The sequence below is a fragment of the Mya arenaria genome, chromosome 8, assembly GCF_026914265.1.
Source record: "Mya arenaria isolate MELC-2E11 chromosome 8, ASM2691426v1".
Taxonomy (NCBI): domain Eukaryota; kingdom Metazoa; phylum Mollusca; class Bivalvia; order Myida; family Myidae; genus Mya; species Mya arenaria.
Window position 1 is genome coordinate 14,182,667 of NC_069129.1, and position 16,133 is coordinate 14,198,799.

General features: G+C 39.2%; 1 protein-coding gene across 1 annotated transcript in view; it reads left to right on the forward strand.

Moving 5' to 3' along the window:
* Positions 1-15,480: 15,480 nt before the first annotated feature.
* LOC128242632 (A disintegrin and metalloproteinase with thrombospondin motifs 16-like) overlaps positions 15,481-16,133 on the forward strand; it is a 70,913-nt gene continuing 70,260 nt past the window's right edge. Inside the window, exon 1 of the mRNA XM_052959863.1 lies at positions 15,481-15,742. Coding sequence (XP_052815823.1) covers positions 15,698-15,742 — 45 coding nt within the window. The 5' untranslated portion in view covers positions 15,481-15,697. The remainder of the gene's footprint in view (positions 15,743-16,133) is intronic.

A 16,133-nucleotide genomic window follows, 5' to 3' on the forward strand; every position in this document is an offset into this window, starting at 1 on the left:
GCCCGCCTCTAACCAAGGAGGTTGTAGGTTCGATCACTACCAGTGTTAGAGTGATCTAGTGGTATAGCTGCCCGCCTCTAACCAAGGAGGTTGTAGGTTCGATCCCTACCAGTGTTAGAGTGATCTAGTGGTATAGCTGCCCGTCTCTAACCAAGGAGGTTGTAGGTTCGATCACCACCAGTGTTAGAGTGATCTAGTTGTATAGCTGCCCGCCTCTCACCAAGAAGGTTGTGGGTTCGATCCCTACCATTGTTAGAGTGATCTAGTGGTATAGCTGCCCGCCTCTACCCAAGTAGGTTGTAGGTTCGATCGCCACCAGTGTTAGAGTGATTTAGTGGTATAGCTGCCCGCCTCTTACCAAGGAGGTTGTAGGTTCGATCCCTACCAGTGTTAGAATGATCTAGTGGTATATCTGCCCGCCTCTAACCAAGGAGGTTGTAGGTTCGATAACCACCAGAGTTAGAGTGATCTAGTGGTATAGCTGCCCGCCTCTCACCAAGGAGGTTGTGGGTTTGATCCCTACCATTGTTAGAGTGTTCTAGTGGTATAGCTGCCCGCCTCTAACCAAGGAGGTTGTGGGTTCGATCACTACCAGAGTTAGAGTGATCTAGTGGTATAGCTGCCCGCCTCTAACCAAGGAGGTTGTAGTTTCGATCACCACCAGAGTTAGAGTGATCTAGTGGTATAGCTGCCCGCCTCTCACCAAGGAGGTTGTGGGTTTGATCCCTACCATTGTTAGAGTGATCTAGTGGTATAGCTGCCCGCCTCTAACCAAGGAGGTTGTAGGTTCGATCACTACCATTGTTAGAGTGATCGTGATCTAGTGGTATAGCTGTCCGCCTTTAACCAAGGAGGTTGTAGGTTCGATCGCCACCAGTGTTAGAGTGATCTAGTAGTATAGCTGCCCGCCTCTTACCAAAGAGGTTGTGGGTTTGATCACTACCATTGTTAGAGTGATCTAGTGGTATAGCTGCCCGCCTCTAACCAAGGAGGTTGCAGGTTCGATCACTACCATTGTTAGAGTGATCTAGTGGTATAGCTGTCCGCCTCTAACCAAGGAGGTTGTAGGTTCGATCGCCACCAGTGTTAGAGTGATCTAGTGGTATAGCTGTCCGCCTCTAACCAAGGAGGTTGTAGGTTCGATCGCCACCAGTGTTAGAGAGATTTAGTGGTATAGCTGCCCGCCTCTTACCAAGGAGGTTGTAGGTTCGATCGCTACCATTGTTAGAGTGATCTAGTGGTATAGCTGCCCGCCTCTAAACAAGGAGGTTGTAGGTTTGATCACTACCATTGTTAGAGTGATCTAGTGGTATAGCTGCCCGCCTCTAACCAAGGAGGTTGTAGGTTCGATCGCTACCATTGTTAGAGTGATCTAGTGGTATAGCTGCCCGCCTCTTACCAAGGAGGTTGTAGGTTCGATCACTACCAGTGTGAGAGTGATCTAGTGGTATAGCTGCCCGCCTCTAACCAAGGAGGTTGTAGGTTGGATCGCTACCAGTGTTAGAGTGATCTAGTGGTATAGCTGCCCGCCTCTTACCAAGGAGGTTGTAGGTTCGATCGCTACCATTGTTAGAGTGATCTAGTGGTATAGCTGCCCGCCTCTAACCAAGGAGGTTGTGGGTTCGATCGCTACCATTGTTAGAGTGATCTAGTGGTATAGCTGCCCGCCTCTTACCAAGGAGGTTGTGGGTTTGATCCCTACCAGTGTTAGAGTGATCAAGTGGTATAGCTGCCCGCCTCTAACCAAGGAGGTTGTAGATTCGATCGCTACCATTGTTAGAGTGATCTAGTGGTATAGCTGCCCGCCTCTTACCAAGGAGGTTGTAGGTTCGATCCCTACAATTGTTAGAGTGATCTAGTGGTAGAGCTGCCCGCCTCTAACCAAGGAGGTTGTGGGTTCGATCCCTACCAGTGTTAGAGTGATCTAGTGGTATAGCTGCCCGCCTCTAACCAAGGAGGTTGTAGGTTTGATCACTACCAGTGTTAGAGTGATCTAGTGGTATAGCTGCCCGCCTCTAACCAAGGAGGTTGTAGGTTTGATCACCACCAGTGTTAGAGTGATCTAGTGGTATAGCTGCCCGCCTCTAACCAAGGAGGTTGTAGGTTTGATCGCCACCATTGTTAGAGTGATCTAGTGGTATAGCTGCCCGCCTCTATCCAAGGAGGTTGTAGGTTTGATCGCCACCAGTGTTAGAGTGATCTAGTAGTATAGCTGCCCGCCTCTAACCAAGGAGGTTGTAGGTTTGATCGCCACCATTGTTAGAGTGATCTAGTGGTATAGCTGCCCGCCTCTAACCAAGGAGGTTGTAGGTTTGTTCCCTACCAGTGTTAGAGTGATCTAGTGGTATAGCTGCCCGCCTCTAACCAAGGAGGTTGTAGGTTCGATCACTACCATTGTTAGAGCGATCTAGTGGTATAGCTGCCCGCCTCTAACCAAGGAGGTTGTAGGTTTGATCCCTACCAGTGTTAGAGTGATCTAGTGGTATAGCTGCCCTCCTCTAACCAAGGAGGTTGTGGGTTTGATCCCTACCAGTGTTAGAGTGATCTAGTGGTATAGCTGCCCGCCTCTAACCAAGGAGGTTGTAGGTTCGATCACTACCAGTGTTAGAGTGATCTAGTTATATAGCTGCCCGCCTCTAACCAAGGAGGCTGTAGGTTCGATCACCACCATTGTTAGAGTGATCTAGTGGTATAGCTGCCCGCCTCTAACCAAGGAGGTTGTAGGTTCGATCACTACCATTGTTAGAGTGATCTAGTGGTATAGCTGCCCGCCTCTAACCAAGGAGGTTGTGGGTTTGATCGCCACCAGTGTTAGTGTGATCTAGTGGTATAGCTGCCCGCCTCTAACCAAGGAGGTTGTAGGTTTGATCACTACCATTGTTAGAGTGATCTAGTGGTATAGCTGCCCGCCTCTAACCAAGGAGGTTGTGGGTTTGATCCCTACCATTGTTAGAGTGATCAAGTAGTATAGCTGCCCGCCTCTATCCAAGGAGGTTGCAGGTTTGATCCCTACCATTGTTAGAGTGATATAGTGGTATAGCTGCCCGCCTCTAACCAAGGAGGTTGTAGGTTTGATCTCTACCAGTGTTAGAGTTATCTAGTTTGATCCCTACCATTGTTAGAGTGATCTAGTAGTATAGCTGCCCGCCTCTAACCAAGGAGGTTGTGGGTTGGATCCCTGGCCACCAGTAATAGAGTGATCTAGTGGTAAAGCTGTCCGCCTCTCATGAAGGAGGTTTCGGGTTCGATCCTCACCAGAGTTAGAGTGATCTAGTGGTATAGCTTCCCGCCCCTCATCAAGGACACTAAAATATGTCCCCTCAGTCCTTTGATATTGTTTAAAAGTAATAATATGTCAATTCAATACAATTCTATGTGACGATCATCTTTGGGTTCGAGCTCCATCAGAGTCAAAGATTCCCAGCAGTGAATATAGTATAAGAAGAGTAAAATAATCTAAACTAATGACACTCATTTCATGCGGTAGCTTGTAGTCCATCTGTAACAATTTGAATACGCACCAAAAGAGTTTGTATTTGTGCAATTTTCAATACCTATTGAATACCTAACTGTTTGTTGCTGTGTGTTATTTAGAATTAGTTATGGTTTACTTTCTGTGAATGGCCGCCGAAAGAAGAAATATCGTCACACGTGTTGTTAAACTGTTACAGTTACTTCAAAAAAGGTTGAAGTGACTTTTACAAATTTTATGACTGGAGAATAACACTGTTTCGTTTGTAGTACATATTTTTTTCAGATCTAGAACATTATCATTATCAAAATAAAAGCCATTCATGTATGTTGAACATGCGTAATTATAGCGTTCACTGCTTTCGCTATGTTTGACTTTCAATTAGTTCGCGGTCAAAAAAAATAACCGGTTTAAATGTTTCAGGTACGTCAAACTATCTAATCCAGAGGCGTATCCCGTCCACCAACCAGAAAGCAGCAACAACAAAACAAAAACAAACAGCAAAAAATAATTGTCAATCTTATCGTCCCATATCAGAATCGTAGAAACAAATATGCATAGTTTACATCACAATTTAAAGCTGCACGCTCACAGACTGTTTTTTCAACTTTTTTATTTTTTGTCTTGGAAAGAGCATTTGTTTGCGTAAACATCTGCAAACAAATGATCAAATATTGCTGACAAAAGATCAGATCGCAGGTTTTCATATTTCCGTTAGAAAATGTATTAAGAAAAATGCATAAAACATAAAATATTTTGAACTTAAATACAAAAGTCTGCGATCTAATTTTTGTAAGCAATCTTATATAACTGGTTTCCATGCATTTTCGCAAAAATTGGCTCGTTCCAAGACAAAAAAAATAAAAAGTTGTCAAAACGTACAATCTATAAGTGCAGCTTGAAGTAAAAAAGGGTTGTGGGACTGGGGGTGCACGTCCTAAAGTGTGCCCCCATGCCATAAAGAGCGCCCCTTTAACATCAAATCATTGAACCGCCCCAGCATCATAAGACAACTTGCATATAAAAGAAACTAAAACAATATAAATAGAGCTATTCACTCAATCGAGCGCTCTGACAATATATTAGACTAAACACTTTGATAGCACGAGTATTCAGACTACCGTTTGGGACACTTGATTGTTCAAATTGGTTTGCACTCCATATGAAAGGATCTTTTGACACAAATTCCTTTCGAGGGCTACAATGCGCCTTTGATTACAATTTGGTCTATTTTTTTCTGCTGCGTTTTACAATTTTTTATATATATATATATATTTTTTTTCATTGAGTAAAAGATATCTGAATGGCTTCACAACATGAGAAATAACTTGAAACCCGCTGGCATTTATTGTAATATTTCAATTCGATTGCATATTCATTGACTTATTTTAAGAGGTTTTCAATAACTACTATTTTGCAAAATTATTATTTTGTGCACAATAAGCAATTCCATGAAGGCTATATCTTTAGAAGTGAAATCACTCCTTTGGCGTCCGAATTCCATTTTATTTCGTATAGCATCTAAATTGAATGAAATTCCCATGCTTGTACGTTTCTTCAATATATTTATACGCATGCATGTTTTGATTATTCTAAAATAATGGCATTGCAATGTATACATCACTTCACAGTTTATCTTCCATGCAGAAAAAATATTCCAGTACACTCAATTTAGTCTATACGAACTGCTGTTTAATTGAATTAAAGATGAACTTCATTTATTTATCACGAAAAAAGAGAAGAAATGGGCCGCCGTCCATGAAAGGCAAATACTAGTAGGAAACAAGAAACGTCTCAAGACGTTTAATTAGACTGTTGCAATAATTAATGTGTGTGTAAACTGGCGATTTCTCTTTCTGCAATACGTTTTTAGAATACCGTCGGAATTGTCGGGCCATCAAAATATCGAATCAAAACCACAATCGAAAAAAATCGTAACTTCTCGGACATCTCCGGCAAGCACGGTATATTTTTCTGGACAGTAGCCGGTTGATAAAACCACCACGTTCAAATAAGAGTTCCAAAAATGCTACAGGTGCCCTGGTCGTCCGGGGGGAACATATCTTGGTCTCTACAGCAAAAATGTCTTCACAATCGAAGCAAACATAAACCGTGGTGTAGACGTAGTATTTTTTGCTCGTTTTGGAGACGTCAAATTCTTGCCCGAGCCAGGAAACCGGTTTAAACACCGCATAATGGGTCATAGAAAGTGTAGGTCTTGTTACATTGATGTACAGTCTGTTTCAAACTCACTTTAACTGACACTTTGTGAGTCTAAAAACTCGTGTCAGCCGAGTAAATTAAGTAGTTCACTAAATAAATACGACATAATTGTGCACGATGATTAGGGTCAACAATGCGACGTCTATCTGCAATTCAGAAAAAAACGCTTACTATACAATGGCTACAACGTTTACTGTCATTTAATATATAGTAAGCAAAGTCATACATGTGTATAGGTTTTGTGTACCTCTTGGTATTAAACTCAAGTATAAATATAAATAATTGTAATTGGTTGCTCATATTCAGGGCCGATTCTAGGATTTGAATTTGTTAGAGGGTGCGCAACATAGACCTATGGTGTCCCTATTTTCAGAATCGAAAAATATACATTAGGGTCTAAACATTTTAATAGGGGTTTGATAGACCTCTGACAGGAAATCTTTAGCAAATTTATGGTATAAAATGGTGCATTCTGGATTCGCTTGTGGTATATACATGCTACTATATATACTAGTTTAGTTTAAATACGATTCTTATCCTCATCCTGACCCCAGTACTCTTCGCCGTCCAGTACTGACCACTTGGAGGTCCAACTTAGATGCTTAAAGACCTGTCTACATAATGTGAAATGTCATTACTTATACCACACAGACTGACCGGTATTTATGGTCTACTTGATTGCCCTTTTCTATTATCGGTGTGTACTTATAGATGGTGCAAAAACAGTTGTATGAAAGAATTCAATGATAATACATCTTTATTAAAAATATATAAATATAAAATCGCTGTTTACTTAAGTCCGCCTTTAAATGCCCAATTGCTGTGAAACGTACACCATTTTATCAGCAAACATTTATATTTCTAAAGGACATGTGATATTACATGTATTAAGGAGAAATTATAAAGCGCTCGTGTATAATTTCAATACCCCGAGCTGTGGGTGCTGTAACTGTTGTTTACCATGTTGTCAAGGGCAACGTTCAATAAATAGCATGCGTTATACATGTAAAGGAATAGCGTTGTAATTTGTCAACGTGCTAGAACTTGGATGGCTCAGCCCCGCCTTCTGGTAACCATTCAGAGAAGGGCGTTAATGGATAGACGAATACAAAGAAAATAGTCTCAATCATAGTACAAAAAAAAGATCTTACATCTACCTCGAGTATCATTTGAACCCACGACCTCTTTTTTATAAAGAGACTGGACCACTGGACCACGGAGGCTGTTTATGTGCTGTTGTTGTTGTTGTTGTTGTGAGGGGGGGGGGGTGCATGGTTTGAACAAAGCGTTCTTGAGCCCCAATACAACTTGAACTGTTTCGGCTGTCCGGTTAGCGCAGTGGTTAGCGCACTCGCTTCTCACCTTGGCGACACGGGTTCGATTCCCGGCTTGGGCGCATGTGAGTTTGGAATGTGGTCACCAAGCCGGACAAGTGGGTTTTTTCCAGGTTCTCCGGTTTCCCCCACAACTCAAGACAACACTCTCGTGTAAAATCGTGCCATCGAGAGTGATTAATATAATGTTGTACTAACTTGTTTCACAATCGTTGTAAAATAAATATGTTTAAACTTAACTAAACTAAACTAGCTGTTTTTATGCATGTTCATAGATAAATAATCCGGCCAGCTACAATATACAGTGTATGCTCTGGTATATAGACAATAGCAATAGAACTTTCCCAGCTCGCGGAGATGCCGAGTATTTACGATGGCTTCTATAGACTATGCAGGAGACGAGTGATAGCTATTAAAACGGTGTGTATCGTAGCCAACTAGTGGGCCACTGTATCACTGGGCCATTCATTGACGAGGGCCGATATCTCGCTGGTATAGCTCGCATTTAAGACAATCCGCTACGAAAGCGGCTGTGAAGATGCGCTAGGGGTTGAGTGTCTTTAAAACTTGCTGTTTATTTATTATATTTATCATATTTGCAGTGGTTAAACCTCTTTTATTCAATTCAACGGCAGTTTGAATACAAACGTTTACGTTGTTTGTTATTTTAAACAATATTTCTGTTGACACTTTTGATAGACATTGTTTATAATTACTGGGTTTGAACTGACAGTATAATTGATTGAATAGGGTCGAATAGTAAACTTACAATAAATGTGGTACTCGCTATTGACAGTTTACGCTAAAAAGATTTTGACCAGCGTTTTTTTCTGGTGGCATTTCGGGACGTATTATACCTATTCTGTCTAGGTAAATACTGATTACTTAGCGTAAATTTCAACTCCCACGAATACTTTGCAGGATATCTTTCATCCGCTGGACTTAAAGTTGTGAAAAATATATGATAAATTGACTTTTAGGTAAAGGATAACGCAAAATACATACATATAAAATGATAACTGAAAGTGATATTTAACTTAGAGTTTAAGCGTTGACTCTTGCACTGTACTGCACATAATCGAGTCGAAGTTTGCTCTGAGATTTTGATACAGCCAAAATCTAGGTAATGTTGAATAACTGATTCGTCTAACATTAAATGAAGATGTTTAAATAATGATTACGAACTGGATATGTTCAATGGGATTATGAGATAATCGAACGATAATGGTATTAACATCGGATAATTGAAGTAAAATGTGAAAACTGGAAAATGATTCGCAGGCAGACTGATTATCAACAATGAGTACGAAATTACGGAGTACTCTGCGACTACTTGTTATATCGGTGAGTTTTTTTTGTTCATTTTTGTCCATGCGTGGTATGAAATAATTAAGACCCCCCCCCCCTCCAAAACATCCCTGCAATTACTTGTTATATCATGAATGAGGACTTTTTTTTCCAATTCATCTTATGAAATGTTTGAGCCCCCCCCCCCCCCCCACCGCTTCCACACCCACCCCCACCCACCCCACCCCTTTTAAAAGAATCGCGATATTCGCCAGCATTTGATAATTCCATCAGCGTGGTTGTATGCGTTACGCAGACCTTCAAGCTTGTTGAATACTATTTGGTAGGCAAATTATGGTTATTTAGGGTGCAACGGGGGAGGGGGTACAAACGCAGTGTTATTTAGTTTTAATGTCAAGGTGCTTATGTATAAGCCGGGTTTTAAATGCCATGCCGCGTGATTACAAAGATGGGCTTATTACAGTAAATACATCTACTGGTAAAAAGGACACACTAACCTTATTACTACGGTCATTTTGTCAAATGCAAATGCAAATATTTAAGCTCAGACATAATGCTTTGGTTATACAATGATGGCACAAAGTGCATGAGAGTCAATGTAGTATGGAAGCGTATAGTCGTAATATATACTGATGATGTGGTCATGAAGTCTTGACGAGTTGTTTTATGTCGACCGAAGTTAAGACGTCTTCTCTACTTATTGAATGGATATGTCGACTTATTTCGTGTCGACCACATGTCTGCTTAACCTATTCGTCGACACAATTTATGTCAACTTCTTCTAATTAATAAGTGAAAAAATCGACATCATTTTTACAATATGTCGTGTTATAAATCGTTCTTAAATAGCCATAACACGAGTCAACGAGATGCCATGATCATATCATCAGTATATACGATATACGCTTCCATAATTTAGATTACCATTATATGATCAGACTATCTAACAAAACTTGCATCTACCAAATTATTTACGAAGAATCGCTGATGTGTGCGTATATTAAATCTTGTAATGAAGCATTGCATAGTGAACGCTTTTTCAACCAAAAAAGCAAATTTTGCACTTGATTTTGTCCAAAAAAAAGGAAAAAAGTGATGTCATCATTATTATTGCTAGATAATTTTAACAATTTTAAATGGTTTGCACTGGCTCATAAAAAGGATAGAGTGAATAGTTGGGGAATACTCATGCGAATGAAAGTTCATTGACAGGAACAGTGTGAAATGTTCGTAATATATCATGAAAGGGTCGCTGTTCAAACATGTATTGACCCTGACGTTATCTATGACGTACGGTGGTTGCCAATAATGAGTCACGAGGATGGAGACTAGTTGCTCCTTGACTCAGATAACGAAGAGTTAATGATATATTTTTATTTAGTTATGGTAGTTTATGATTGACAAAAACGGTCGAACGAGATCAAAAAATACACAGAGAAAGGTCCATATCTGTTAATGACTGATTGAATGTTCTATTCAGCGAAGGGGTTTTGTTTTTTGCAACACGCGTTTCAAGACAAGGTCAACTAAGAGAGCCGGACTCTAGAGGAAAGTACTGTACTTTTGTAGATCCGTCGACGACATGATATTTCACGTCTATGTAAAGTAAGGACTCTCAAAATTGACCAGTTAAAATGTCCAGAAAACAGACCACACTCGATGCTTAAAATTGACAATTCAAATACTAGCAATTTCAATTCGATGAAAATATGAGTGTATGAAACCTATTTTAAGGTTTTGCTAAGGGTCTACCTCTTTAGGTGGTCTATATTTCGGCGATATACGATCAAAGTAATATGGTAACAAGTAGAACGTACTCCGATAGTAAGCTCACACAGATAAACCCCTTTGATAGTCGCGACAGAGGTTTCGATGCAGATTAGCAGCGCTTTAAATTGATAGGTTATATGATTAGACAGGTGTTTGGAGTTGCAGTATATGTTTTGTGATATACGAGAGACTTTTTTAAGACTCATTTGATAAGCCAAACTTGCAGTAGCCAGTGTTGAGGGTTGTTTATGTTTTGATGATATACATTTTATATAAATCGTACTGACAGCAAATCTTATAGGGCGGCACAGACTGAGGATGGGGGTAATATTAATAATGTACAATGTTTATTGCCACAAATACTGAAATTGTGCCGTATTTGTGCTAATGAAGGAGGCTGAAGTTGTAATAAACATTATTATGATTTATGATAATCCAACACACAATTTACCATTGGTTACACTGGTTTGTTACGACTCAGGTGCCCCCAACGTTGCACAAACCGATTTTTACTCCATCACCCCCATCCCTCACCCCCATTACCCCACCAACCCCAATTCCTGTTGACGCTTGGAATATTTTTTTTTTAATCCTCACGGATACCTGCGTGGTTCTTAAATAATCATATTTAGCTCTACTGACGGAGCGTAACATTAACAGCAACATGGATGCATGTATTGCAGTCCCATCATTTTTATAGCTAACAAATATCGTTTACTAAGCAAATGTAATAAATAGAAAGATCCCGAAATTTTAGTTGATTTATGTTCATTTTATCTCATATTATGATATTCTACATATAAATCAACACCTGGTTAGAAAATGATCTCTCAATTTGTAAGGATATTTTCATCCGCAGCCAAGATGAAAGTGAATACGATGATATCCGACACGACATCTATATTTATAATATAATACGTACTGTATTTCTGTCGCTCGATCTGCAATTAATAGTTTAATATAGCCTTTTCATTCATTCGGAACACCTTTGCCAGTTTTCATCGAAATGAAAAAAATGCCGAGGAGTTCCGATAACATTAAGCGGAGTGACCTCCCTTGTAATCAATTATGTCACTAAATATTCACGTTAAATTCACACTTTTTTCATCACACAATACGCTTTTGTTTCATAAAATTGTATCACCATATAACATTAAAGACAAAACAAGTGTTTAATTGAGGACACGTGCATTTGTTTGTCCTGCAAACGTTCGAAAACAACATTTATTGTCTTTCACCACAAGACAAATTTACAATTTACAAAACCGCCAGATTTCCCAAAAAATCATACTCTCATGTAACTGTGTATGTGTAAAGTAAACTTCGGAATGGAAGTGGCCCTTAAACCCATGACTTCTCCATATGATATCACTAGGGCAGCTCTCTTACCAAATCGGCTCATTGGGATCTTAACCACAAAACTAGAAAGAGGACAGCTTTTGCGTTTGTTATGTTAGTGATCCAGGGCTTTTTCATTTTCCTTCAGAATGAGGCTATTTCTCAGTTGAAGAAATGAATACTGATCTGTTTGTTTCTTAATCTATATTAATATTCCATTTATAAATTATAAGTGAATAAATTAGCTTCAAGTGCATGTGTTAATCTTTTTCAATTTGTAGTGTTTGGGAGCTAAAATATCCCAGCATGAAGGGGCCAGGCCATTCCCAATTTTGCTGAAAAAGTGCTGTGGTCTAAGCATTACACTGTTTTTAACACAATAGGTTGTGGGATTGAGACCCACCTGATATGTGTTTTCTTGGGCTCTGAAAAAAAACGCCAGCAGTGATGTCGGAGTGGTTAGTATATCAAACTCAGTCTCTGAATGAGTCTACTCTGGGTTCTTTCACCACTCAGACCTTTTTCAATGATTGGTAATTGTTAGCACCTTGAGGAATGGTTAATGGTAATCATCGCAGAGGTTACCAGGTACCGTGATAGAAAGTTATAAAATTGTACCTATGTTTGTCCCCATAAAAGCTTTTCGGAGCTAACAACATTACTTGTTCATCATAGAGAGCCTTAGATGTACAATAAATCTAACTTTTATAAAAAAAAATGGGATTTTTTTTTGTTTTGGTTATATCGCTGTCTTCAAAAATCAGATCAAATAAATTGTAATTAAATAAAGTTGTGGATACCATAACTATTTTGCAAAATTATTATTTTGTGCACAATAAGCAATTCCATGAAGGCTATATCTTTAGAAGTGAAATCACTCCTTTGGCGTCCGAATTCCATTTTATTTCGTATAGCATCTAAATTGAATGAAATTCCCATGCTTGTACGTTTCTTCAATATATTTATACGCATGCATGTTTTGATTATTCTAAAATAATGGCATTGCAATGTATACATCACTTCACAGTTTATCTTCCATGCAGAAAAAATATTCCAGTACACTCAATTTAGTCTATACGAACTGCTGTTTAATTGAATTAAAGATGAACTTCATTTATTTATCACGAAAAAAGAGAAGAAATGGGCCGCCGTCCATGAAAGGCAAATACTAGTAGGAAACAAGAAACGTCTCAAGACGTTTAATTAGACTGTTGCAATAATTAATGTGTGTGTAAACTGGCGATTTCTCTTTCTGCAATACGTTTTTAGAATACCGTCGGAATTGTCGGGCCATCAAAATATCGAATCAAAACCACAATCGAAAAAAATCGTAACTTCTCGGACATCTCCGGCAAGCACGGTATATTTTTCTGGACAGTAGCCGGTTGATAAAACCACCACGTTCAAATAAGAGTTCCAAAAATGCTACAGGTGCCCTGGTCGTCCGGGGGGAACATATCTTGGTCTCTACAGCAAAAATGTCTTCACAATCGAAGCAAACATAAACCGTGGTGTAGACGTAGTATTTTTTGCTCGTTTTGGAGACGTCAAATTCTTGCCCGAGCCAGGAAACCGGTTTAAACACCGCATAATGGGTCATAGAAAGTGTAGGTCTTGTTACATTGATGTACAGTCTGTTTCAAACTCACTTTAACTGACACTTTGTGAGTCTAAAAACTCGTGTCAGCCGAGTAAATTAAGTAGTTCACTAAATAAATACGACATAATTGTGCACGATGATTAGGGTCAACAATGCGACGTCTATCTGCAATTCAGAAAAAAACGCTTACTATACAATGGCTACAACGTTTACTGTCATTTAATATATAGTAAGCAAAGTCATACATGTGTATAGGTTTTGTGTACCTCTTGGTATTAAACTCAAGTATAAATATAAATAATTGTAATTGGTTGCTCATATTCAGGGCCGATTCTAGGATTTGAATTTGTTAGAGGGTGCGCAACATAGACCTATGGTGTCCCTATTTTCAGAATCGAAAAATATACATTAGGGTCTAAACATTTTAATAGGGGTTTGATAGACCTCTGACAGGAAATCTTTAGCAAATTTATGGTATAAAATGGTGCATTCTGGATTCGCTTGTGGTATATACATGCTACTATATATACTAGTTTAGTTTAAATACGATTCTTATCCTCATCCTGACCCCAGTACTCTTCGCCGTCCAGTACTGACCACTTGGAGGTCCAACTTAGATGCTTAAAGACCTGTCTACATAATGTGAAATGTCATTACTTATACCACACAGACTGACCGGTATTTATGGTCTACTTGATTGCCCTTTTCTATTATCGGTGTGTACTTATAGATGGTGCAAAAACAGTTGTATGAAAGAATTCAATGATAATACATCTTTATTAAAAATATATAAATATAAAATCGCTGTTTACTTAAGTCCGCCTTTAAATGCCCAATTGCTGTGAAACGTACACCATTTTATCAGCAAACATTTATATTTCTAAAGGACATGTGATATTACATGTATTAAGGAGAAATTATAAAGCGCTCGTGTATAATTTCAATACCCCGAGCTGTGGGTGCTGTAACTGTTGTTTACCATGTTGTCAAGGGCAACGTTCAATAAATAGCATGCGTTATACATGTAAAGGAATAGCGTTGTAATTTGTCAACGTGCTAGAACTTGGATGGCTCAGCCCCGCCTTCTGGTAACCATTCAGAGAAGGGCGTTAATGGATAGACGAATACAAAGAAAATAGTCTCAATCATAGTACAAAAAAAAGATCTTACATCTACCTCGAGTATCATTTGAACCCACGACCTCTTTTTTATAAAGAGACTGGACCACTGGACCACGGAGGCTGTTTATGTGCTGTTGTTGTTGTTGTTGTTGTGAGGGGGGGGGGGTGCATGGTTTGAACAAAGCGTTCTTGAGCCCCAATACAACTTGAACTGTTTCGGCTGTCCGGTTAGCGCAGTGGTTAGCGCACTCGCTTCTCACCTTGGCGACACGGGTTCGATTCCCGGCTTGGGCGCATGTGAGTTTGGAATGTGGTCACCAAGCCGGACAAGTGGGTTTTTTCCAGGTTCTCCGGTTTCCCCCACAACTCAAGACAACACTCTCGTGTAAAATCGTGCCATCGAGAGTGATTAATATAATGTTGTACTAACTTGTTTCACAATCGTTGTAAAATAAATATGTTTAAACTTAACTAAACTAAACTAGCTGTTTTTATGCATGTTCATAGATAAATAATCCGGCCAGCTACAATATACAGTGTATGCTCTGGTATATAGACAATAGCAATAGAACTTTCCCAGCTCGCGGAGATGCCGAGTATTTACGATGGCTTCTATAGACTATGCAGGAGACGAGTGATAGCTATTAAAACGGTGTGTATCGTAGCCAACTAGTGGGCCACTGTATCACTGGGCCATTCATTGACGAGGGCCGATATCTCGCTGGTATAGCTCGCATTTAAGACAATCCGCTACGAAAGCGGCTGTGAAGATGCGCTAGGGGTTGAGTGTCTTTAAAACTTGCTGTTTATTTATTATATTTATCATATTTGCAGTGGTTAAACCTCTTTTATTCAATTCAACGGCAGTTTGAATACAAACGTTTACGTTGTTTGTTATTTTAAACAATATTTCTGTTGACACTTTTGATAGACATTGTTTATAATTACTGGGTTTGAACTGACAGTATAATTGATTGAATAGGGTCGAATAGTAAACTTACAATAAATGTGGTACTCGCTATTGACAGTTTACGCTAAAAAGATTTTGACCAGCGTTTTTTTCTGGTGGCATTTCGGGACGTATTATACCTATTCTGTCTAGGTAAATACTGATTACTTAGCGTAAATTTCAACTCCCACGAATACTTTGCAGGATATCTTTCATCCGCTGGACTTAAAGTTGTGAAAAATATATGATAAATTGACTTTTAGGTAAAGAATAACGCAAAATACATACATATAAAATGATAACTGAAAGTGATATTTAACTTAGAGTTTAAGCGTTGACTCTTGCACTGTACTGCACATAATCGAGTCGAAGTTTGCTCTGAGATTTTGATACAGCCAAAATCTAGGTAATGTTGAATAACTGATTCGTCTAACATTAAATGAAGATGTTTAAATAATGATTACGAACTGGATATGTTCAATGGGATTATGAGATAATCGAACGATAATGGTATTAACATCGGATAATTGAAGTAAAATGTGAAAACTGGAAAATGATTCGCAGGCAGACTGATTATCAACAATGAGTACGAAATTACGGAGTACTCTGCGACTACTTGTTATATCGGTGAGTTTTTTTTGTTCATTTTTGTCCATGCGTGGTATGAAATAATTAAGACCCCCCCCCCTCCAAAACATCCCTGCAATTACTTGTTATATCATGAATGAGGACTTTTTTTTCCAATTCATCTTATGAAATGTTTGAGCCCCCCCCCCCCCACCGCTTCCACACCCACCCCCACCCACCCCACCCCTTTTAAAAGAATCGCGATATTCGCCAGCATTTGATAATTCCATCAGCGTGGTTGTATGCGTTACGCAGACCTTCAAGCTTGTTGAATACTATTTGGTAGGCAAATTATGGTTATTTAGGGTGCAACGGGGGAGGGGGTACAAACGCAGTGTTATTTAGTTTTAATGTCAAGGTGCTTATGTATAAGCCGGGTTTTAAATGCCAT